The 25,438-nt window shown below is 44.7% G+C and overlaps 1 protein-coding gene across 1 annotated transcript in view; it reads left to right on the top strand.

Moving 5' to 3' along the window:
* Positions 1-25,438, top strand: part of LOC127017211 (MAM domain-containing glycosylphosphatidylinositol anchor protein 2) — a 187,960-nt gene that overhangs the window by 95,765 nt on the left and 66,757 nt on the right. Inside the window, exon 7 of the mRNA XM_050898185.1 lies at positions 6,538-6,807. Coding sequence (XP_050754142.1) covers positions 6,538-6,807 — 270 coding nt within the window. The remainder of the gene's footprint in view (positions 1-6,537; positions 6,808-25,438) is intronic.

A 25,438-nucleotide genomic window follows, 5' to 3' on the forward strand; every position in this document is an offset into this window, starting at 1 on the left:
GACTTGCATAGTGCTTCCACCATTCTCATATCCGAGAGCGTTTTTATACAGCACCGAGAAAGGACTGACTCGTATAGTCTTTGCAGTGCCTGAAGCAAAGGCAGCTCTCCAGCAGCTCCAAACAGAGCAGACGAGCAGGCGAAGGTACTTCTCCTTCCCCTGCCTTCTGGGGAAAGGGTCCTGGGGTTTGGGAGGGTTTGGTTTCATCATCGGAGAAGCACGGCGGAGGAGGGCTGGCAGGGCAGATGCTGCAGGCAGAGCTGCTGTCTGCTCCCAGCCGCGCTGCTTGGTGCATCCTTTGCCATCAGAAGGTTTTTAGTGGGTAGTTTGTTTTAGCAGAGCTGGGTTGAGAGCAGTTTAAGGGTCCCAGTTGAGTGTTTATACAAATCCCTTGGAAGAGAGCACTGTTGGAGCGGGTATGCTCTCCAGCCCTTGCCATCAGTCTGGCTGCTTCTCCACGGTAGCCAGGAAGCTGATTTGAATTTATTTTTTGGTGATGTTTTGTTTTCTACTGCGTTAAATAAAACCAAGTCAGGACCTGGAAAGCTTAAAGTGCCATTTCATTTTAGTTTTCAATTGCATATGAAAATAATCCTCAAAATAGCTGGAGGCGCCCGGAAAGAACAGCTGGAGGATGGAGAGACATGGGAGTAACGACTGCGGAGGGGTGGAAATCGTGTAAGGCTTTGCCAGCATCGTAATGAGTCCTGCAGTGCAGATGAATAGAGCGATCTTTCCCCAGCATGTTTCAGCATCCAGTGATCTGCTGGAGGCTGTATTCCCACCACCGGTTTTAACAGCCGCTCGTAGGCGTATCGTGCTCGGCCAGGTCTGGCTCTGTTCTGACTTCCACCTCCGGAACAAAAAACAGCAATGAGTTGTCCAAATGGCTGCGGTACTTTGTCTAAAGGAATAGTTTCTGACATTTGCCTTAAACCTGCTGCACGATAGCTTCACTGGGTCTCTTCCTTTCGGTTAGCTCTGGACATCGCCGGCTGTTTGCACCGGTAAAGAACACTAAGCTGTTTTCAGAGAAATATCCACAGCAGCTCCAAGATCTCCTTCCTGAAAGGCACCACTTGATTAGCCTCCATTAGATTGGACTTCATTAGGAACTGGGGTTTCCTTTGCAACTGATGAATTAATTACGTGCGTGGGTTTTATTACCAATTTACTCAATATGGCAGTATTCTTCTGCAGCTACTCTTAGCCAGATTCAGATTTAAATCCCCAACGATGCCCCCAGCATTGCAGTCTGCCGTACTGCCCGTGAAGGTGAGCCGCGTGTGTCTTTGGGTGTCTTTGGGAGCCCACACCAACATCTGATGAGATCCCAGGTACTGTGAACTCAGCAGCTCTTCCTTCCCTGTATCTCCTGTCTTCAAATCCTTTACTAATCCACAAGAAGACCCCCCCATCCACACCAGCGCACCCTAATCCATGGGAGCCTGGGGTTTTTTTTTAAGAACTTTTGCTAAGATACCTTGTTACAATTAAAAAAAAAAAAAAAAAAAAAGAGGAAAACCAGAGCTTTACTGTCAAATCTACTGACTGTCTGCTACAGGGACTCCAGGAGCACAGCTTCTCTGAGCAGCTTCGCCGAGGAAGTCTGCAGAGCTGTATATCAAATGAAAGTGCACAGACTTCCTTTATTTTTAGGTTCAGAAGGTATTGGAGGAAGGTAAAACCCATTAAAATATTTGAGTAGACATTATATATGTTATATTGACTCTCCTGATCTATACAAGCACGTATCAGACAGCAGATTTCCATGCATCTAATTCTGGTATATTTACACATATATATATTAATGAATCTTTTTTTTTTTTTTATAAAAGCACACAAGCCCCATTGCTAACAACATAATATGTAACATCTACTTTGTAACCTATAAAATACTCACTGACGTGGCCTGGGAGACAAAGTGCTGCCTCTGCTGGAAGTTGAAGAAATGCCACACAATTTTCCTGAGAGTAATCTTCAGAGCCCGGGCATGATATATCAGAGGCACAGGTCTAGACACAAAATAAAAAAAATAAAATTGACTGCCTAGCCCAAGCCTTCATTACCAGGCAGGATACAAATCCTAGCAAGTAACTTTCCCTCACAGGCAAACATGCCCTCAATAACTTAAAAAAAAGAAAAGAAAAAGAAAGAAGAAAGGCTGCCTTTTTAAGCTAGAATGACTCTGACTTTCCACTGCACATCCCTCTGGCAATAAAATAATTTACAGTATGTTTCAATCAGATATTGGAAACAACGCTTGCTTAAATCGTCTCGGCTTCGCTGGCTTTTTAAATACGCCATGGCTTAGCACCGTTCCCCGGCTGGCAGGGTGCAAGTCCCACCTCCTGCATCACCCGGCCCATCACGGGCTGCTCTGCAAGGCAGCGGTGTGGTCCCCTGCCCACCTAGACCCTCGGCCCCCTGATAAGATGGTGTCACCTGACCTGATTTATCATTTACTGGTCTTGTTTTCTGTGGTGCAAGTCCTACCCCAGGAGTATTTAAAGGTTACTCCTTCTCTGCAGCTGACGTTGATTGTTGTTAGAATAACATTCCTATTGGGTGAATCAAATAAAAAGTGGCCACAAATGCAATAGAAACTGAAGCAGAGGCATCAGTTTTTCATATTTATTCCTGTTTCTAGAGCTGGGAGAGAGAAACTAATTAATTTGCTTAGGCTAGAATGCAAATTGGAGAAACCAAATCAGCAGGCAAAGTCTCTGCTCAAGGCCACACAGTCAAAATAAATTCACTGAATGGTATGTTTTCTCCATAACAAAACTTACAATAAAGACCATGATATGATCCACACCATGAAGAACAGCTGCCTGGTTTAAAACAAACAAGCATCCTTGCTGTCATTTCTCTTGATAGCTAGGGAGCCTTTATTTTCCATTCTATAATCCGTAAGACGTGAATGTACTTAGGCTAAAAAATTCATTAAACATTAATATAAAGCCTGTTTTAACTTCAGACTGTTTGCTTCCCAGAGATAATTGTTTAAGAGAATGAACTGTACTCCTTTTGCGGCGTTTCCATATATTTTTCAAAAACTAATACTAGAATTATGAAAGATGGGAATAAGTACAGCGAAGTAAATTAAATCAAATTGCTAAAGCCTTGGGGAAGAGCTAATGCAAATGAATTAAACACATATAAGTTCCAAACAGCTACCGAGTAAGTTTCCTTCTGAGCATCATTACTCTCAGAAGATGCTTGAGACACTAGCACCTTCGCTAGCTGTGAAGTCACTATCTTGTAAAAACAAAAAACAGAAAAATGAACTGTTAGCTCTGGCTACTGTCATATATTGTAGTTTTTATCATCCCTTTCCTTTTCCATTAAAGTTGTTACCTGCAAAAGTGTAACTCTGAAATGAGCAACCAAAGTTAATTTTCTTTTTCTGTCACCGGGTATCATCTGTTCGTGGACAGATGGAAATTCTGTATATTAAGGACTATTTTGACCTTAAAGGCAGGGGAAACTTTCATTTAAAAGCTATTTATAAGGCTAAAGTATCTTATAAGTAAATAAACCAGGGGAAGAAGAAAGAGAGGACTGAATACCAATATATGCTAAAAGTCATTAAAGCAGAGCTGCCATGGAGAGGTGAACAGAGAATTATTGTTCACTGAATATGGTGCATCAAATGGAAACAGCAAAACAAGCAAAAGAAGAGGACATTATTACAAATTGTAGGCAAGCTTTGGATGTTCAAACCTTAAATGGGCTTATAAGTAATAGGAGAAAATGATAGCAAAACCACCCATTAAAGGCTATTTAAAACATCACACACACAGCTTGCAGAAAGTTCCTGTCCCAAAGCTCTCCAGTGCCCTCTGTGCTCTCCCTCTCCCCCAGGCACTCAGGACCAGTGGAGGATGCTGGGCCAGGAGCGTCTTCAGTCAGATGCTGTTTAAGCATCCTTATGTTCTATCATTTTATAGGCTAATCTGTGTCCAGCTCAAAGTTGGGGATAATTTTACCTGGATTTAAAAGTGTATTATGGTACTGGCTGTGAGGGTAAAGGCAATGGGGCTGAAGAGGTTATGGATGTGGAATTATCACGGCTGAAATGGAAAGAAAACCTGGAGAGCTTACTTCTCAGGGCAGAGAAATGACTCGACAATAGTAAATATTAGTAAATTTGATTAATAATTTCTCTGATATCCATTATATATCATGATTTAGAAAGTATTTGGAAAGTACAAACAACTGTAAAACAGGGTGATTAGAGAAAAATACGAGAATCTGTGAAAGGCAGATCAGGCTTGACTAGCTAAGTAGCCCTCCCTTAGAAAAAAGCTGAGATCTGGCACATTTTCTTTCCCAAGAATAACTCTTATCTTTAAGCTAACAATTCCCTGCAAAGCTACTGCCTTGGGAAACTATTAGTGAAGCAGAATAAGGTGGAGAAATTGTACAGTGAGGGCAGATGAAGACACTGTTGGGTTGTGTTGAAAGGGCAAACATCAGGCTGGACAGAGAGACTAGTGGAATTTCTTAAGAATTTATCTTCTTTCATATTTTTCATTCTGTACCTGGGCACAAAGAATAGTCACGCTATGATGAAACTTTCTGATGACACAAAATTGGGGAATATTATCAATGGAGAGAAGGCTTGTGGTATTGAGGATTTAGGATTTCTGGTCTTTTATTTGCAGTTATCTGTGGCTGTACTGCAGTCCATGTACCAGTTAAGAATCTGGCTTCAAAATTACACAAAGCCATATGATAGCTAATCTACGAAGAGGAAAGGTCAGGCTGGGATCAATGGGGTTTTGAATCGGTAGATTCCACATGATCTCTTCTTCATCAGTCATTTTTGGGGGAATCTCAGTCAGGGGCGATTGTCCTCAGAGTTAATATCTGCCATTTCATCATCCTGTACCACTGAGCCCTGTACCCCACCTCTGATGCTCTTCACCACTTCTGCCTCTCTGCTCACCTTCCTACCAAATAGTAGTAGTCCTCTCCCAGTAATTCCAAACTTGGATCATGATACAAGAGAAATGGTGATCATTGCAATGAGCTACAAATACGATAGCTGGATGTCATGAGCTCTAAGCAACATTGCCGTAATATGACAGTCTCCAAAATTTACTTTAATTTCAAGTACCCTGGGTTTAGCTGGATTCTTGTCTAAGCAAGAGGTGGTGAGCAGCGGTACATGTGCAAGTACGGTTCCTAATTTGCAGGAGCTGAGGGAATCTGTTTACAGCTTCCATTATGTAGGTAATTAAATATAAAGAGTCTGAAGGTTATTGGTATCTGTGATGGAGATACCGACCAATGAAGAACCTGAGGACGAGATGCTCTTGGAGAGATAATGGTAAAAGAGAGCTCCTTCTGAAAGGAGCATGGCGTGGACTCTGTGAAGATTGTTCTCTTGCAGAGCTCGTCAGGGATTTTATGTTTTTATGGTTTATGTCTGTAAGACAGCTCTTTTAATATGGATGCAAAGATTTCATGTATCTTACTGGCACAGGAGGCTTTCAGGATTTCTTCTTTCTCATGGGCTAAAAAATGAGCTGTGTTTTTTAAAAAGCCAGAATGTCTTGTCACTCACTGTTTTGCATCCAATTGCAAACACATGCACGTTTTTCATGCACGCTACCTGATCTAAGTAGCTGTGCTGACAAGAGCTGAGTGCCAACATTATTCTGTCCAGGTTGTCCTTATTCTTCTGAAATGATTAAGTTATCAAAAGGCAAAGGGGAGGGTGAAGTTTTTGCATACACTGTACGTTGGCTATATTTCATTTATTTTGTATTTTGCTGGGATCAAAAGTCTGTCAGAGTTTGTAGCTGCAAATCTAAATTATTTAAAATGCAGTTTAGTTCAAGTTATGGGAAAATGGCCCATTCTGTGCTTACTGGAATATCAAAACTACCACCTGAGTGGATAGAAAAGATTAACATAAGATTGACATTTGATTAACATTTGATTAACAAATATATTTGTTGAAGCCTGAAGGCAGCTGCCGGGATGGGGTGTGGAGGGCTGCCTGCACTGCTTCATCGATCCATCTTCTGCCACTGCAAAGTTAGGTCCCCCAGTGAACAAAGAATCGCTGCCTCAACTCTGTGCCAGGGTCATTGTTGCCTTGTGCACTTTATCTAAACCGAGTCAAGGCTTTTATCTCTTTTTCTCCCCCATCCTCTTCCAGAAAGTCCTGTGTGTTGGAGTCTGTGGTTCCTCTGTGAGGCTTGGGAGGGCTGAGCCTCCCGGGCTGCACAGGCGCAGGACCTCTCGCTGCATCTTGAGTGATAACGTCGGTGAAGCAGCACAGTGTCTTTAAGTACTCAGCAGAAAACGTCAATAAGTAGAATGCAATGCCTTGGATGTGTACATTTCTGTTACTAGCTGATCGGTATCTATCGAGGTTGTATACTTACCGTTATTGAGTTCCCCTCTCGCGGATGCCGGGTCATGCTGCGGTGCTCTAGCCTTTCAGCAGCGGCTGGTTAACTCTGTCTCTCACGCTAATTCGCTTACGAATCTCCTGCTCTCCCTTCCTGTCTCCCGCAGACCCTCCCGCCGTGGAGCCCACCTTCCTGGAGATCCGGCAAGGCCAAGGCCGGAGCATCACCATGAGCTGCCGGGTCCTGAGGGCATATCCCACCCGAGTCCTCACCTACGAGTGGCGCCTGGGCAGCAAGCTGCTGCGCACCGGCCAGTTCGACGTGCAGGACTCCACCGAGTACACCGTCAGCAGCCTCTCCCGCGACAGCTACGGCATCTACAACTGCAACATCATCAATGAAGCGGGTGCTGGCCGGTGCAGCTTCCTCGTGACAGGTAGGCTTGGCGGTGTCTTGGTGCGCCGAGATGATGGACTGAGCGTGCTGCAGGCTCGCGTGTCGTTGGGTAACGCTACTCCTGCTTCGACTAACGAATTACCAAAGAGAGATATCCTTGGAAGTAGAATCATGGCTTAAGGCATCTGGTTTGGATTCTGGGGAGGCTGGTAACAAAACAGGAGATTTAGTTTATTTCAGTGGTTTGAGGATAAAGATTTTTATGTGCAAAATGTAAATATCCCTTCTCTGCAGGCATCTGTCAGTACGCTTTTGCGAGAGGCCTGAGAGAGTCATCAGGCAGCAAATCTCTTCTATTTGAAGTTTGCAATAAGGCTTGAATTTCCTCTTCTCTTTTGGTACGCTCAGTGAGCTCGGAGACTGGGGCGGGCAGACCACAATCTCAAGCAACTTCAAGCTTCCCGAGTACAGAAGGGTGTTGAAATTTGTTCCTTTTCTCAAAAAGCAAAGGACTTTGTGAAGTTAGTACACAAGATCACAGACTCAAGGAGGATGTGCAACCCCTTCCATGATCTACCCATGTTGGGTAATTAATGCACTGGGTTGAGACAAACTTTATATGTCTTTTATCTTTAGTATCTTGGATCTGAACGTTAAACTGGGTGTTTAGACATGCAAGTCTTGATTCTTCCTCTATTGGAAATTAGTTACCATGACTGGAAGACTCAGATGCCTCATCCTGCAACACCCCGTGCCTGCAGCAGATGTTGTGCCCAAGCTGAGGTCCTCTGGTCGCTGGAGTCACATCAGCTGTAGGTTCCCCATCCCTCTAGGCTGGTTGTCCAGGCGCTTTTTAGACACATGGAGGGAAAAAAGCATCTCTATTAAGTGAACCATCTCCTCCCGAGGCCTGCGGTGGGTCAGGAACCCCCTGTTCCTCTGCACCAGCTGCGAGGGGTGTCCGACCACCTGCTCTGTGTGGGCTCTCTCTGGAGGTCAGCACGAGCAGCCCCAGCCTCCCTAAGGATGTCGGAGCAGTAGCCCCATTTCAGCTCCAAATCCCTCCTGACAGCTGCTTGAAAAGGAATGATGGGAAAAGAACCAACAAACAAGAAACTCAGACTAAGTAGAGGAGAGCTGTCTTAGAAGGAAAGATCCTCCGTCATAGTTGGGATTTTATTCTTGTTTGCCAACTTGGCTCCAGCTACAATCAGATCTAAAGGTTTTGCTTTTAGGGTTGCTGACAGCCTGGCAGCTTCCTGAATCCTGCCATTGTTTAGGAAAATGGGCATTTTTATTAGCTTCACTGCTACCAGCAGAAAGGGCATGGACTTAATGGATGAGCTGCAGAGCACCTCTCAGGGACCCTGTTCTGCACAAGTCCTGGATATCAGGATAGACCCTCCATACACATCTGTCCTGGGAATAAAGGAAACTATTCGATTCAGCTCCCCAGTGTTTTTCAGTAAAATTTGGTTTTGTAGGAATAAAAGTGGGCCTGCTTTCATGTGGATACTTTTTTTTTTCTCTTTTGGCCTTAGTTGAATGGCATCTCGTTGGCAGGGATTTCATCGGGCCGGCGGCGCACGGCACAAGTGTGGTGGGAACACAGCAAGCACCCCAATGACCGATGGCTCTGCTTCTTTCAAAATGTAATCAAGCCTTTGGCTGACTTATCATTCAGAGCCTGCGTGGAGGTCTTTTCACAGCCACTGACTTCTCCAAATCTTTGGAGCTTAATCCAAAAGGTGGCTCCAAAGGAAACCAGAGAAACAGTCTTTTTCCTCAAATGAGTAAATGCAGTTCAATTTACTGTTCATCACGCTTTGGACCCGAGACTGTGGAAACCTATTCGAAGGCAATTATTTTGCCAAGACTGGGGCAATCTGAGTGGCTTTCTGTGATTTATTACCATGCCAAAGTAAGCCATATAACTGAAAATTAGTACTAAAATGGTTTTATGATATACTCTGTCTCACATCCCTCCGTGTGCCTTGCTCATTTTTATTTTATACCATTATGCGAATTTATGCTGTATGGTTGGGTTAAGGATGCTGAAAGTAACACTTTGACTTTCGTGCTCTCCTCAGTCTTTTAAGGTTAAAACCAACATATTTAGTAAATATATTCTTTGACACGTGGAGTTGAAACTGCTCTCAGGAAAGAGCAGCAGCTGTATTCCGGTCCCAAGTCTCATCAGGACAGATGAAGTTACAGCACTGGGGAACTGAAAATGTCTAGAAGAAAGATGACGAAGTGGTTAAAAAGGAGGCTTACATTTCACCGGGAATGTGAATACAGAAAAGAAATGGGTCGCTTCTTAGACACACGCATGGAGTAAAAAAGCCAAATAAGTAAGCCGGTGGCAGGAATCTGGCGATAGTGGAGAGCTTTTCTTTTGGGTGGAATAATTGGAGTTGTTGTAGCCGATTTTTGGTTGGTTTTATTTCCAGGTTTTCATGTAGTAGAGATGTGCTGCAATGCTCACACGTTGCAGGGGCTGCAGAGAAGCATTGGTATGCTAAGAGAAAGGTTTTCAGTATAGTATTAAAAGCAGCCTGGATGAAAAGATTTATACTGGCCCTAGAGTTTGCAAAACCTATTTTTACTGCATTTATATTTTGAGCCAGATTTGAGAAGATGAAAGCAAAATAAATCACATGTGGAAAAGGAGGTTAATTTATATCAGGTGGGCCAATCTGAGGCAGATTTAACCTGCTACCGTCTTAAAAATAAATAAGAACATACAAGCAAAATTGTATTTGTGGGAAAGCAAAGTTGAGTTCATGCTACTCACAGCTTCACTATCTATATATTTTATTCAGTGGTTGATAGCGCATATCGTATCCGAAGAACAGCAAAAAGTATATTTCAGGCAGTGTGTTGTTAAAACCCTGCCAAGGCTGAAGCGAATAGGAAAAAAATAAAAAAAAAAAGATGCACAAAATGTCACGGACGGCACAGAAGCCTCCATGCCGGTGGAGGAAGGATTTGAGTGCTGGAGAAAGAGGCTGGGTAAGCACAGGGAGGGTCCCCCTCCCCAGAGAGGCTGCTGCTGGCAGCGGGGGCTCTTCGCGGGGCAGACCTGGAGCCCTCCTTGGGTCACATCCTGGCTCCTGCCAGCCCAGGCCACCCCGGGGACACCTTTCTCACAGCACCTTGGGTCTCTCCAAGGCAGGGGAGGTTGAACTCTGTATTTTCTAGGTGCTCAGTGTGCAAGAGATTGATCAAGCAAGCCCTTGCGTTGCTTTCAGAAGGGCTGGTGCTACAGCGGGGGTTGTTTAGCAATATTCTGCGCTCCTGGGGAGCTGTTTAGGATTAAGATTACCTGTAATTGCGGTGACCTGACAAGTCTTGGCATAACACACTGTCTTCGGCGGCTTATAACTTTGGCAAGCTTTAACCACTTGCGCTGAAATTTGCTATGCTGGTGGCTGCCTCAGGCTGAATTGTTCGCAAAAGTTGCTGTCCAAAGAGGTTTTTTTAAGTAAGGGAAACAATATTTTGTTTCATCCGTGTTAAATTCTTGCAGCTGTTTAGTCAGTATGTTTAAAAGGGAATCCTTGCGTGATTCCTTGCTTAAGTTACATCGTGAAATCTGTCTGTCCGTAGTTTATGGTGCTGGCTTGACGATGCTATATGTAATTTGTGAGATACTATTTAAATTAGTAATCATAACACTGGGTAGTACTAAGCAAAGCTATTAATGGCATTATGTTGACGTAGTTACTTTTACCAACTAACTTCTGATCCCACCGTTGAGCAAAGACAGTTTTGAATATGGATTTTGTGTTGTTCTGTTTTGTGGAATTTTTTTGCCATAAAATATTGCATTAATTAACAAGCCAATCTTTAATTATTTACTCATCCAGTCTTGCATCACACTTTCAGTGCTTCTGGCCAAGAGCAATGTCAAGCCAATCAACTCATAATTATGTAGGTTATAATTATTAGCTACCAGCACGACCACAGCTTTCCCTTTCCTTGGAGCTTCACTGGTGTTACTGAATTAAAGACAGAGCAGAGCAAACCTGGGGGCATGCACGTACCCGCCCGTGTCCACGATCTAGCTGGGGGTGTCCGCTCAGTCTCCCTGAGGATCTCCCGTCTCCTGCCTTCCTTTCCCCATGCCTTAGGAAACTGGAATCTGAGGAGCTGGACACTGAATCATCCCTTCTGTGTGATCCCAGCATCCATCCCTGGTAGGAGCTGTGTTGTTCCTCATGTAGCCTTGCGGGAACATCCTCGCTGGAAACTTGTTCAGAAATTTCTGCCTCAGTGTTTCTTCTTTGCCCTTGGCACCATCCACGGTAGCGCTGTGGTCTGTGCAGCATCGAGCTGAAATCGTACCAGAATTACCATCCAGCCTTTTGTGAAAGCTGGGATGCTTTTGACACAAGGGCATCATCTTAAAATAAATTGCAGGCACTTGAAATTGTAGGGTATCGGGTTCTTCTCCGTGGCCCTGTTAGATGAATTAAACAGTGTTCTGCCATTTAAAGTTTTATAGCTTCGTTAATCCTTTTTTATTAGGAAGGCCTTTTGGACTGAACTGAGGGACAGAAATGTATATTGTTTGCAGCTTCCCATTTTAATTTTTTTCTTAGAAATTCTTTGGGATTCATGTAAAGCAATGAGCAAAAATCCTATTTTAGAAAACTTGTTTGGAAGCAGATTCATTGTACTCTTTTTACCTGTACAATCCCAAAATGTCAGGATTTTGCCAGTGAACTGTTTTCACTCTACAACGGGGTTTTTTGTCAGTGTGAAGGCAACTTCCCAAGTAAGTAATTCAGTGTAATTTTCACGAGCCGAACTGGGTGTGTGTTGGCTGGAAGACACGACAATGCCTCTAATGTCAATTCTGTTCCTCATTCCATGGTTGCCCATCGTGGAGTGATTGACCAGTGTCTGGACTGGTGGAGGGACATGTGGGAGCTGTGTGTTGTATTTCTCTTTACAAATGCTTCGAATTCAGCAGTTTTCCTCTCCATTTTCCAGCAACCTGTAGCTGTTGTGCTAGACACCGGAGTCATTGCAGCTGGGTAGTCCCTAGCAGTGGCCAAGGGATGCTGGGCGTTAGTGAACCCTTGCTCACAATAGTTACTTGGGTTTTTTTCCCAAACCATTTGTTCCTCCTCGTTGTTCTAGCTGATAACTGCTAGCAGTTGTTTTGGGCTTTGGGTTATTTGTGTGAGTTTTGGTTGACCAGTTTGGTTTTTTGGTAATAGCTCTCGGATGAGTACAATGACATGGACACATTAGGAAAGCTCATTGGCAAGTGTGGAAGTAGAAACATAGGGATCAAGAATAATCTACCTATCTAAAATATTTCAGAAGAATAATCTTCCTAAACTACTGAAAGATTAACTGGTGAGTTGAAAACAATTATTCACTTTTTTTTCCTCAATGAGATGTATGCCAGCACAGTTTAAGTGAGTATTTTCATTACCTTGGTAAGTTTTAAAGCTGTAAGAGACCGTCTTGTCTTTCCTGTAACATCAGCTCTTCACACACTCTCAGTTTAAGGGGGCTGTTAAGGGAACACAGTTATCATAACTTAGGGGCAAAACCAGGTCCCTGGCAGAAATACCGAAGTAACATTTTGACCCATTTGAGGTGTGTGCCAATTAATTTTATGCTCATTTCTAAACAAAAATATAACCCAGGACTGAAGCAAACACCCAGGGCCTGAGCATTCCTCCCAACACTGCCGTGTTCATCAATTAGCGCTGTAACACTGCGGTCCTCCCCTCACCGAAAGAACAGCTTCTGCCAAACAAACCTGTGAGCCTCAAACATGCGCAAGTGGGGAGTAATAATATGATTTTATGCTCTAATTGTTTGTCTGGAAAGCCTTGCAGTAATCAGGGTATGAGCCTTGCTAGCCGGTAGCCTCCGGCCGGTGATTAAAGCCCTGTTCGAGGATGGTGGCTGTGCTCCTGTAGTCCGGGCTCTGCTGGCAGCTGCTACAGGCGAGCTCCTTGGCTCTTTCCTTGGAGGCTTTGGAGGAAATTATGTCGGCTTGTCGATATGAAAAGGTTCACTGTTGCCAAACGGGCTTTGTAACTTCCCGAGCGAGGAGGTAGCAGGATTCCTGCTCCGTTCCCTGCATCCTCCAGGATGGATGCACCTGCCCGTGCTGAAAACACCCAACCCCTGAAATCATCGGCTGCTGCCTGGTCATGACTTAAAGGCAGGCATATACTTGAAATCTAATCAGGCTCAAGAATCAGATTACAATAATTTCATACACTGAGGCCTGTCACTCACCCTCTCTCATTAACAGGAACATTTCCAGTTATATTTTTCAGGCTTAAAGCTGTGTTTTTTTCTCTCCTACTGATGACCTCAAGAAATATACAGGGACGTTGACTGCATAGCTGGCCATCCTGGGTCAATTAACACAAGGTGCCGATGAAAAATGAAATCTGGAAAAATATTTTTCCTTTGTTCTCTTTCCGTTCTACACTGTGAAGTGTTTCTATGTTAGCAACACTAAAGCCCGTTTGGCTGGGACAAAAATGTGTGCGGTTCAATTGGTAGCGTACCTTTAATTTTAAAAATCGGAACAGAATGGTAAATGACAGTCACAAGCATGTTACTGGGGCAGGTTAGGGACAGCTGTTGGTCTTTCAGGAAGCTTATATGGGAAAGGCAAGTGCTGTGTTGGAAATACAGACATTTTCTTTTCTTAGAATACATCAAATATTCTGCTTGGTAGATACACTTCTCTTTCTCTTATACACATTTCCCTCAGTGGGAATTAAGGAATTATATTTGCTTTGTTCTTTTAAATATTTATCTTTTTCTTTTAATATGTGACATTTTTCCTCCAAACCGTTTACTGTCGATATTTTTGACAGGATAGAACCCTGGTTCGACTGAAGTCTAAAGAAAACTGATCCACTTTGGTGTATTCAAAATTTGTCGTGTAGAGTCAGCACCAGAGGGCTTGAGGGTTGGTGGATTTTTTTTTTTTTTAATCAAAATCTTCCCTGTTTATGCTACTTCTCTAATACTGTGATATCTCCCCAGTGCCTTCTTGCATCCATCCTCAGCATCCTCTCTGTTCGAGCATGTCCCCGCACGGGTATGCGGGAGCCCTGCAGCAATGTGCTAGTGCCCGTTTGCTAGCTGCCATTAATTTTTAATCTAAAGATCCTCTCTTTAGTGTTATTATTCCTGTTTGTTCATTTCAGCCTTTTTTTTTCCTACTGAGTTGGTTTTTTTGTTATTTTATCATCTTAACGCAGACCAGGGCTTGTCTTTGCGGCTGGGTGCCCCAGGGGCCACTGCTGAAGGGCAGCGCAGAGCAGCAGAGTGGGTCTTTGCCAGCGTTCTGCCACGTTACGAGAAAATTCAATTTAGCCATTTCCTCCCTTAGAGTATTTGTTAGGCACTTGATATCCTTTCCTTCCAGCTTAAGCCAAATTTAGTACTCGAACAATGGGAGAGACAGAAGGATGAAGAGCGGAGGGGGACTGCGGGAGGTCGTCCTCTTGTCTCCCCGCTCTCGCCCGTCTCATCCTCTCCCTTCTCCGCTCTGTTCTCTCCACGTGGCCCACGCTGGTTTCAGAGCATGGAAAAAAAAGTCACGTGAGGTCAAAGAATGTCCACACAAATATACCAACAGCGTACGCAAAAATCTCTTTTAAAATAGCTGACTTGCACTGTCAGGTATTTGAATGCTCCTGTCCTTCTGTATTCCATTGCAGCTCTGTGCTCCATCTGCTCCCTGCCCCCCAATCCTCTATTTTACCTTCTGTGAGTGTTAGACAAATTATTTATTTTTCTAATTCATTATCCTATTGTAAAGATTACTTTAAATAAAACAATTTAGTATTACTCTTTAACATCCAAATCGTCTTGGAGCATGTACGCGTTCTCTGAGGACATTTCTGAAATCAAAGTGCTGCTTGGACTCTCTGCCTGGATTTGTGCGGGTCATTTGTGACTGGCTGCTGGCTCCGGACCATGGAGCACTAACCTACTTATTGCTTTTAGATACTTCATCTGCCTCGAGATTAGCCATGACATTTTCCTGAACCGCTGAGATACTTCTGGTAGTTTGGCCCTGGGTCGTTCGGCGGTGCGTTCCCGTCTGTCAGCAGGCACTCAGATACTTTGCTTTAATGGGCAATTTTCTGACGGTTATCCTTTTGAAATCTGCCGGAGTGCAAGGCTGAGACTGAGGTCCGATTCCCTTTGCTCTTTATCTTCTTCTCTTGGGTAGTGTTATTGAGAGCCTCAGATTGAATTTTCATCTCCTTACTGCTGATTTACAGCCTGAACAAAGATTCTATCGCAGTGATGTCTGTTTTGGAAAATTGCTTAAAACCATGCAAAAGTGGAGAACAGTGCATTTTTTTTTTTCTTTTGGTCCTTTTTTTTTTTTTTTTTAACAATTCAATGCTAGCAAGACCAGCTGTCTTATTTTCCTGGTTGTCAGTAAGTGCAGAGCCCGTTGACTTCAGTGGGATGTGCGAGTGCTCGGCAGCACGGGGAAGCGAAGCCATCCAGCGATGCCAGATGGTACAGCCCAGCTCTTCCTCCTGAACGGGACTGCCTGGAAGAATGCGGTGCAACACTGGTTTGGAGATACCCACGCACTATTTTGTGCCTCTGGTGAGATGGCTGAGCTGTAGGGATCCACTGTAGGGGTTGTGTCACTGCCCACGTCTTGTGTTCAGGTGAGGATCCCACTGAAATCATGTCTCGTTGTCAGCCTGGATTTGGATGTATCTGTTCCCCAGAAAGTAAATGCGCTTTTAATAATATCATAGTGACAGAGGGATGATTTCTTCCATGTGCTTTACTCAAGAGGAGAGTCCTGGCCACAGTCAAACCATGCCTGCAAATCGGTGGTCGATCTGAGCTGTCTTAGGTGCAGCCAGGACGGCTAACAGGAGAAGTGATGAAGGCACAGTCTCTCCACCCAGACTAAACCCAAGCATTTGTACCGCTCTCTGTTCAATTTGATGACTACTTAAACTGTTAAATTCCAGGTACGCTGCCTTTGCCCATGCGTGCTGTGTTCTTGAGAAAATCAAGTTCCAGCACGCTGCAGAAATTTGGGGTCTATCACTGCAATGTTATCAGCCCTGTGACCTCCCCATTGTGGGATGGGGAAACAGATGGCTGATGTCTGTGAGCTCCTGAAAACAGGGTACGTTTAGAGATAGGTTAGAGAAGAGGGTTCAGGGTCAGATACCGAGTTATTTAGCATCCCCAGACTGGTGTACTGGCATCTGCATTTTGCAAGGTGTAGCAGCTAGATTTTCAGGCATGAAAATGTCCCAGATTGTCTTCCCTCTTTCCTTACAGTGACACAATTGTGTTTTGAAAAAAGAGCCAGCGCTGCTTTGTTTTGATGTTTTAAAACATGACTGAGGGGAGTTTTACTGAAAACTCACCTGTATTTAGTGGTGCCACTTTCTCCAGAAAACAGAATTTAAAAATCAAATCTGATTTAAAAAAAAACCAAAAAACCCTCAAAAACAAATAAAAAACTTCTGTGCTGGTTTTCTGGAGAAAAGGCTGTGTTAGTGTAGCTAGAGAATCTTTTTTCTTCTTCTTTGAGGTGTAAATGTAAATGAGTATGTTGTCAAGAGCCTTCTTCATGGCTGATATTTCAAATACATTAATTAGGTCAATAACTTCAGGTAGTCTTAAAATGCCAAATAAAAAGGAAGGATATAGGGCAGAGCACGGCCCCGTCTCCTCGACACAGACCAAGGCAAAGTCCTTTTCTCCATCCCGCGAGCTGCTTTGCTGAAGGAGCTGGCAGCACAGCCCTGCTATTTATGTGCAGTATGTTTAAATGATATAGGTTATCCAGAAGGTGGGGTTTTTTTGCAGGTGAACTACAGGAACATTTTTTCCATGAATATTTATTTTCCAGAGCTTGCACAAATTTCCGGAGGAAAAAGGTTTCAGATTTTAGATTCAAAAAGAACTGCCACCTTTGGTCATGATGCAGTTCATGCCTTGACCAAAATCTGCCGTTGTTTACTCTGTTTTATTATTAGCTGTGGGGTAGTATCTGCTTTGCATTAAGCATTTCACACTTGTACAAGAAGGAATATTCACTGTCCTGAAAAACTCAAAATACTAACAAAACAGAAACTTTTTTTTTTAAATAAACCAAACAAATCCTTAAATGGCATACAACAGAAATGGCTTTTTAACAGAATGAGAAAGAAACGGGGGCCTTCAAAGATTAAGTCAGAGAGGTTAAACCCAGTAAAACAGAGTATGTTTTTTGAAAAATTGCCAAGTTCAAAGAAAACCTAATCAAACATCAAAACAGCTTCTTTAGTGCAGTAAAACATAGGTTTTTTTCCTCAGCTACAGAAATCATGTTCATGCTAATCTAAATAATTTATATGAGTCCAGAAATGAGGTCCCATTAAATCTTTTAAAACATGGTTATTTTTTCCCTCAATCAATTTTGTGGCCAGTAAGAATGTATGTGTACTCTGCAAAGAGCCCTCTGCACACAGGAATGGTAGTTTCTGGAGCAGAGGGTTGGATGAGTGGCATAGTTGTTTGTTAAATCAGCCTGAAATAGAGAAAAAAGATTGAGGATAAAAAATAAGTAAATAAAATAGTGAGCTAGATCCAGGGCAATCAACAGGTTCATGCCTTCATTTTAGGAAGGACGTGGCCGTGGAGCGCATCCGCCATGAGAAGCGCAACGGTGATAGAGGGAGGTTGAGCACACCTCAACATCTCTGTTGCTCTAGAAGTTCAAAAACCATATACAAAAGAGCAAACAGAATCAGCAGGAGAGGATGAAAGTTTCTCCGCCCTCATCCTACCTTCTCCCCAAAGCCAACTCAACACATGTCATAGCGTGGGAATTAGAGAGCTCATTTCAGGGCTCAGATAAAGAGAGAAAGGGTTTTGCTGGGAAAGGGGGAGTAGCAGCTTCTTTCCCCATCATCAACACTTCCCTCTTTTCCAGGGTGAGTGTTTTGGACCAGAGGAATCCTGTCTTCAACACTGAATTGTTTCAGGATTCAGTTTTGAATTCATTCTGCAAAAGCAGAGGGAAACATCAATTTTCGTTTGATTTCAATCAAAATTGCTTTTCATTTTCAGTTAAAATTAGAATCAACAGAAAGTTAGTCACTTAATCCTTAGAATTAACTTTGTGCATCACTTTTCAATATATCGGTTTCTTTATTGCATCTTTTATTGTGGTTCAACTCCACTGTTGGCTTCTGTTTTGTGGTATCGGGGTGGGTAGATTAGCGTGCTGCCTGCCCAGACCCCACAGAGGTGAGTTCCTTGTCCCCACGACTGGCAGCACTATGTCAGCTGGCCACATCTCCCTGTTCTTGGCCCTGCTGGACATGCTGTGGCAGGGTTCCCAAAGCGGGTTGCATCAGTCTTCCACTGTGTTTTTCACCTCGGGGCTGCGATGTTTTTCTCCATACGAGGCAACTCCTGGCTCTTTTTGAGGAGTGTTGTTGACTCTCAGGTGGCCGCATCAAGGGGAGCCTCAAGGATAGACGCACGTTGCACCGGCAGCATCTGGCACGCCATGCGAGGGTTGTGCTGGGATGGCTCCCTTCTGTCCCGTCCTGCTCGGCAGATTTAGGGAAAGGTAGTTTGATATACTCTGGGCAGTGTGCGGGAGAAACGACAAAGTCCTCAGGAGGTTCAATCAAAGCAACTTTACTTCCAAACTTTAAAACTTTCACACAGAATAAGGCACTTGGCAAAACTCTGACTGAATTTCTTGGTTAGGCTTACGATATATTTCAAGAGGGGGCGGGGAGAGATCACCAGTCCGGGTTCCAGCGTTGGTCCAGCCAAGGGGGGGTCTCTGGTCTGTGGGTGTGCTCATCCAGAAGTTCCTCCTTTTTCTTCTTCTTTTCCTCTTAGTCCCCCTTTTTTTGGCACTTGCCTTCTCCTTATATTCTTATCCTTCAATGTGGACTGCCTCTTATTTTAATCAGCCTCGCTTGCTGTGTAAATTAGCACGCATGCTCCGTGCAGGCGTGGGGGGGCATGTCTTTTTGGTCTCAAATTGAGTTGGTGGTCGCGATCTCACCCTGCCACATTTACCTTTCCCCCAGTTACTGCGGGCTTCGCCACTTCTTGGTCAATTCATCCAGCCTTTGACAGGCTGACCCTCTTATCAGTCTGTAGCTCCTCTTCAAGGATCGTTGGGTGTTTGATCTTCCATTACTTGTGAGTGTTTGAGACATTCTTCGGACAGGCTCAGGGGATCTGACATCCTCCCCCTGCACCCTTACCCAGTTTCGTCTCCCGCTGTTGTCCTTCTGAGCAAACACCTCTTTGTTCCAGGGGGTTACAAGTTTGTTCTTCCAGTTGGTCTCCTACACGTGCTGCCTTTCCGGCGGCTTTTACCTCCCTGCAACTTTATAGGCCAAAAAAACCCCCAACCGTCCCACGAGGAGGTTTCCGAGAAGCAATCTGGGACTGAGCTTATTATCCCCATCCCTCCAACGAGGTAGGCAGTGATGGTGGCACAAGGAGCCCTCGGTGCATGAATGGCTGCGAATGGCATCTCCTGGGGTTTTAAAGCCTCCCTCTCCTCTCTGTACATAACCCCCCCCCCCCAAATGAACAGACCGATGGCAGCAGGATGTTAAAGAAATGGATGGGGCTCAGCTGTACCCTGACTCGGTAATCATTTAACAGAACAGCAGAGCAAGATGCCCAATCTTGCTGTCCCCACAGCCCTGCACAAAGCTGGGGGCATTTGCTTCTTGCTCCTCCCAGTTTTTCCATTTCCTTTCAAACTGGAGGTCATGCTGTACAGATTTCTAGAGGCAGCTCCCAGTGCTTCTCAGCTGAGGGATATTTTAGATTTACCAAAACTTCCTCAAACTGTTAACAGCTGCATTGAAGCAAGATGGGAGGGACGTCCCCATTCTGTCTGATGGCAGGGTCTGAGCAGCCTTGAAGTCTGTTGGCTTTTGGTCCCAGCCCAATTCCTTACAGAATCGTGCCAAAAAGGAAACAAAATTGTTTAAAAGATCTAAACTAAACTTCCCCCCCCCCCCCCCCCCCCCAGTACCAAAAAATGGTATAAAGATACTGGGTGCATGCTGAAGATTTTTTGCTTTTTTTTACCCCAGTATATCAAAATCATGCAAGATGATTCCAAGCCTCTGACAGATTATAATCAATGTGAGAGATTATCTCGATAGAAGAGAACTTTTTTGGCACTAAGAAAGTACTGATAAAACACCTTCAAACCCTAGTGTGTCCCAGTATAGACAAGTCGTAAGATACAATCCATGGACTATTAATAAGACTATTTTCTGACCAAAGAAAAGGTTTATGTCCTTTCCCAAACCATCTTTAGCTTATTTTTTACAGTTAGAAATTGAGAATTAGTTAAAAAAAATGCACTTAAGTCTGACTATGCGGCAGGGTTGGCTAGAGAAGCAGTGCTGTTTTTCAAGGCACCTACTGCCAAAAATGATTGAACCACTTCAGAGTCTGGGCAACTCAAACACAATTTTGCACACTTGAAACAGGAACAGTACAGAGTGACACAGAAACGTGGCAAGAAAGAGAAGTAATAGGGAAGGAAAAAAGTGAGAAAGGGAATAAGCTGGAGATTCATAACCTAAAATTCTGTTTGAAACCACACTTTACCTTTAGATAGTGTACTTTACTTTTCTTGAATAGTGCAGCCAAACTCATAAGCATTGCTACAACTGATGTTTCAGCGGAATAACAATCAGTTTAAATTAATTAAACTCCTCTGAGACCTTTTATCCACACTGTATCATTTGCTTCTTTGCTGTAGCAAGACTCAAGACTGCTTTGACAGTCATGTGTTTTATTGAATTATGAGGTCTGATCGCAGGGATATGCTCTTGCCTATCATCCAGAGCACAAAACAACCCTACCCCTTCTCTTGTTGCTTGTGTTTGACGAGCAAAATAATCTGTGTAAATTATCCAACTGAAGACATTTTTTAGTGACGTGACTCCTGTCTTTTAGACTGTGTTTTGAGTAGTTACTGGCGCTGCCTCGCTGGCAGACAGTCTTTGAGCATAGCTGAACCTCAGAAGAGTCAGAAGCACAGATGGAAGCCAGCAATTTGGATTTAAATTGTCTGTGCACACAGAAATTTTAAGTAGCATACTTTTTTTTTTTTTTTGCCTGGTTCTTAAGTTGCATAGCCATTTTGAGAAATCGTCAGCTTGTGATGGATTACAGCAGGTTATCCTCAACTTTGAGCACAAATTGCATTTTTTTGGAGCCCCGTTCCCTGAGTGCAGGACTTCTGATGCCAGGCCCAGGTTTTCACTTGCTCACAGGCAAAATCCAGGGGTTTAGCTGAACAAAAAACTAGTAGACGAGGATCTAGGCTTCTTGAGGGCAAGCTGGCATCTAGCCACAGACCAAAGCTTGCCACATGCAGAGATCTTCTCCTCGAAGCCTATTCAGGGACACAGAAGCAACACGTTTAAATATCAGTAAGGTTCATTCCACTAAAAGGAATGCAATATTCACAGAGGGTATTTGAAAGGATGGAGATCTTTGCCTGTGACTGTGATGTTAGATAGGGACCGCCTGGTCCTTGTGCCTTCCTCCGTACTTTCCTGGGGACCAGGCTGCAATGCGGCTGTGTGCTACTGTATCGGGTTTGCGTGGCGAGGTTTTGGTAGTGGGGGGCTACAGGGGTGGCTTCTGTGAGAAGCTGCCAGAAGCTTCCCCCATGTCCGATGGAGCCAATGCCAGCCAGCTCCAAGACGGACCCGCCGCTGGCCAAGGCCGAGCCCATCAGCGACGGTGGTAGCGCCTCTGGGATAACAGATTTAAGAAAGGGAGAGAGGAGTGAGAAGATGTGAGAGGAACAACTCTGCAGACCCCAAGGTCAGTGGAGAAGGAGGGGGAGGAGGTGCTCCAGGCGCCGGAGCAGAGATTCCCCTGCAGCCCGTGGGGAAGACCATGGTGAGGCAGGCTGTCCCCCGGCAGCCCAGGGAGGTCCACGGTGGAGCAGATCTCCACCTGCAGCCCGTGGAGAGGACCCCACGCTGGAGCAGGGGGATGCCCGAAGGACGCTGTGACCCCGTGGGAAGCCCGTGCTGGAGCAGGCTCCTGGCAGGAGCTGTGGCCCTGTGGAGAGAGGAGCCCAGGCTGGAGCAGGTTTGCTGGCAGGGCTTGTGACCCCGCGGGGGACCCACGCTGGAGCAGTCTGTTCCTGAAGGACTGCACCCCGGGAAGGGACCCACGCTGGAGCAGTTCGTGAAGAACTGCAGCCTGTGGGAAGGACTCATGTTGGAGAGGTTGGTGGAGGACTGTCTCCCGTGGGAGGGACCCCACACTGAAGAGGAAGGAGCAGCAGAGACAACGTGGGATGAACTGACCGCAACCCCCATTCCCCATCCCCCTGCACCGCTGGGTGGGAGAAGGTAGAGAAAATGGGGAGTGAAGTTAAGCCTGGGAAGAAGGGAGGGGTGAGGGAAAGGTGTTTTTAAGACTGGTTTTATTTCTCATTAGCGTACTCTGATTTGACTGGCAATAAATTAAATTAATTTTTTCCCCAAGTCGAGCCTGTTTTGCCCATGACAGTAATTGCTGAGTGATCTCTCCTGTCCTTATCTTGACCCATGAGCCTGTCGTTATATTTTCTCTCCCCTGTCCAGCTGAGTAGGGGAGTGATAGAGTGGTTTTGGTGGGCACCTGGTGTCCAGTCAGGGTCAACCCACCACAGCTACATCCTTTTACATCAGCGAGGACGGATCTCCAGGTGCTGTCCCTCTGCTAAAGCTGGCATTCAGTGCTGTCTGGCTCCTGTATGCCGCATCTACAGAGCTGGCTGCTTGGAGGCAGGACTCCTTTGCCTGCCCTCTGAGTTTCTTGGATGGTCCCTTTGACCTCACTTCACTGCAAGCAAGCCTTGCGAATGCACACAATGTGCAAGGTGGATATAAAATAACGTAGACATTTTATGTTGTCTTGCAAATTCACCTTTGTTAAAACTGAGGATAATTTTGTGTGAAAGGACAATGCAAAATGAAATTAAACACTAATACAATTGCGTTTGCTTCTGCATTAATTTTATCGTATAACATATCTAATATAATAGTTATGTCTAGCCAGTTAAACTCTGGGTCTCAGAAAGTCACGCTGAATTGACTGAAAAGTCGGGGGGGACACTGACATGTTTCATTTGCCACCTGTTCTGTGAAGTCCTAAATCCAACATTGCCTTTGTGTTTCACTGCTTCTCACTCAGGTTCATCTGGTATTGCTTGCCTCTGTTAATCTCCAGGTTGAACTGTACCTTATAATTCACTTTCTAGCTGACTTGTCCTACCATTTTTCAATAGTACGATGAAATCCAGTTCCAGCCCAGACTTCCCTTACAGTTATTTGAAAACAATGCAATGTTTAAGAATGGAGAAAATTGGTTGAAAATGTGTGTTTTAAAAACACGTTAGTAGCTTGCAATCCATTTCTGAAATCAGCTTTATTAATACCCCGTCTGTCAGTTGCATTTCTCGTAACTTGTGGACAGAACTTTATATACGTGGCTCGAACCTCATTTGGTTTGAAATCAATGATTTTGCAAAGTATTCTTGCTTTCTGAGCCCGCATTGTCCTTTAGTCTTTGACCATTGGGTTTGTCTGTTCTTTCTCACCTGGCTGGCCAGTAGCTTGCCAAGGCGGAGGAGCATTACACAGCGCATCTGAGCCAGACCCTGGGCAGAGCTACGTGGTGGATCACACGTGATCCAATGCAGAGATGCCCAAACCACTGCCAGCACAGGCTGCCAGGTCTCACAGCACTGCATGGAGACACCAGCGCTGGCGGCTGATCCCTGCATGCCTCGTCTGCTCCCCAACGCGCTGGAGACCTCTTGACGTTTCAGGTAGAGTTTGGAGATGAAGCCCAGCACTGTGTCGGTGTGGTTTTATTCTCTATTGCAGGGCTAGCTTGCTGGTGCTGTCTCCGTGATCTGGGTGGCACCCTGCTGTGGTCACCCACAGGCCTGCCCTGGGCAGTCCCCGGCACCGGCTGCTCTCCCGAGAAACTCCTAAGAGTGCACACCTCCACCACATCATCTCACTGCACCTTGGTGGGGACACGTCCTGATGCATGCCCCAGACTGGACTGTTTGTTCCCAATCCTCCCTTCTGAGAAGGAATTCAGAGATTACACATGCAAGCCATTTACATTATTTGCCTTTTCATCTTTTTTTATGCCGCTGTGTGCAGACATGTTCATAACTGCTGTTCACTCAGGGGTTTTGCCTGCATGCAAATGGCTTATAATTTGTCAGGACTGCTCACATTAAAGATCTGGATGCCTGGATAATGCAGAAGTGCACAGGGCAGCAGAATTAAGGACAGGGGCAGTGTTAGAAGCAGGCAAAGTCCTTGATTTCTGTAGACAAGTTTCTGAGCACAGCTAGGATAGCTGATCTGTTTCTTCTGGGTTTTTTTTACTGGTAGGTTTGTTAAAATGGCACATGTGCTTGTGTGGTGCCTGTGGAGTTTGCCATATTTACAAGAGATGTCCCAGTCGCCCTGCGGGACACGTGGATGCTTTGCAAGTCTGGTGGCATTGAGAATATCAGTGTCTTGTCTGACTGTGGTGGGAAACTGTCATGGGGAAGTTGAGGGAAGAAATGACCAGACGTTCAACATCACTGATAGCTCAGTATGTTGTTTTGCCTTTTCTCAGTACAAATATATATCACAGGCTGGGTCCTTCCAGCCTGGTGGAAAAAGCTCTCTGTTTTGGTGAGGAACTGTGAGTTTGAGGTAGGGCCTTGAGAGCCTGTATGGAGCTGAGGCTCCTCTAGCACTCACAGACTGTTAGATTTAAATATGGAGAGAGCTGGTAGAGCGAGTGATTTGAATTGCTGTTAGAATTAATTTATTTCTTTATGAAGACACCCATGCAGACTACCTGTAAATCCTTGCTGTCTGTAGCACTGTTCTTTAAGGAAGATTTGATTACAAGCTGGCTATAAGTTATTAGCTATAAGTTATTAGCTTTCCAGTAAGTCTAAATGAATGTTACAGGCTGTAAACTGACTATGTAAATTACAATCTCTCATGTAAAGCTTAATGATGGTTGCAGTAACGTGTATATCTTTCCCAAGGACAGGAGAAAATTTCTTACTGTGTCACTAATTACAACAGTCTCGTATCCCAATTTCATGTCTGGAGTCAAACTGGCAGTGTGTTATTTTTTTGTCGCCCCCCGACCTGGTGTCTTTGGTCTGAAACTTGAAGTGCTTTCCTACGCACCTCGTTCCCTTGCGAGCATCACCTCGTGGCAGCACTGTTTCCCATGGGAAATGCATCGTGGAGCTGGAGTTGGGCATGGACCATCTCTTCCTCCAGGAAAAACAGCACGGGTCCTCTTCAGGTTTGGTTTGGTTTGGTTTTTGTCTCTTGCAGCACTGTTTGCTCCTCATGAGCAGGACACATCTGTCCTCCACATCTGTGTCTTCCCCCGGTTTGGGAGCAGCAGCCCTCCGTAGTCCAACCACAGCTTTCCTGGCTGCAGCGAGAGCTCTGCTGTATTCTTAGACCTTAGGAATAAGAAGTTAGACTCTACCTTAGTTAAATGTTAACTAGTCAATGCTTACCTTAATTAAGAAACACATGCAAAAATGTCGGAATAAGTAATTTATCTCCCCGCTTGTTTAAATA

Source organism: Gymnogyps californianus, chromosome 5 (assembly GCF_018139145.2).
Source record: "Gymnogyps californianus isolate 813 chromosome 5, ASM1813914v2, whole genome shotgun sequence".
In the NCBI taxonomy this organism is placed as follows: Eukaryota; Metazoa; Chordata; class Aves; order Accipitriformes; family Cathartidae; genus Gymnogyps; species Gymnogyps californianus.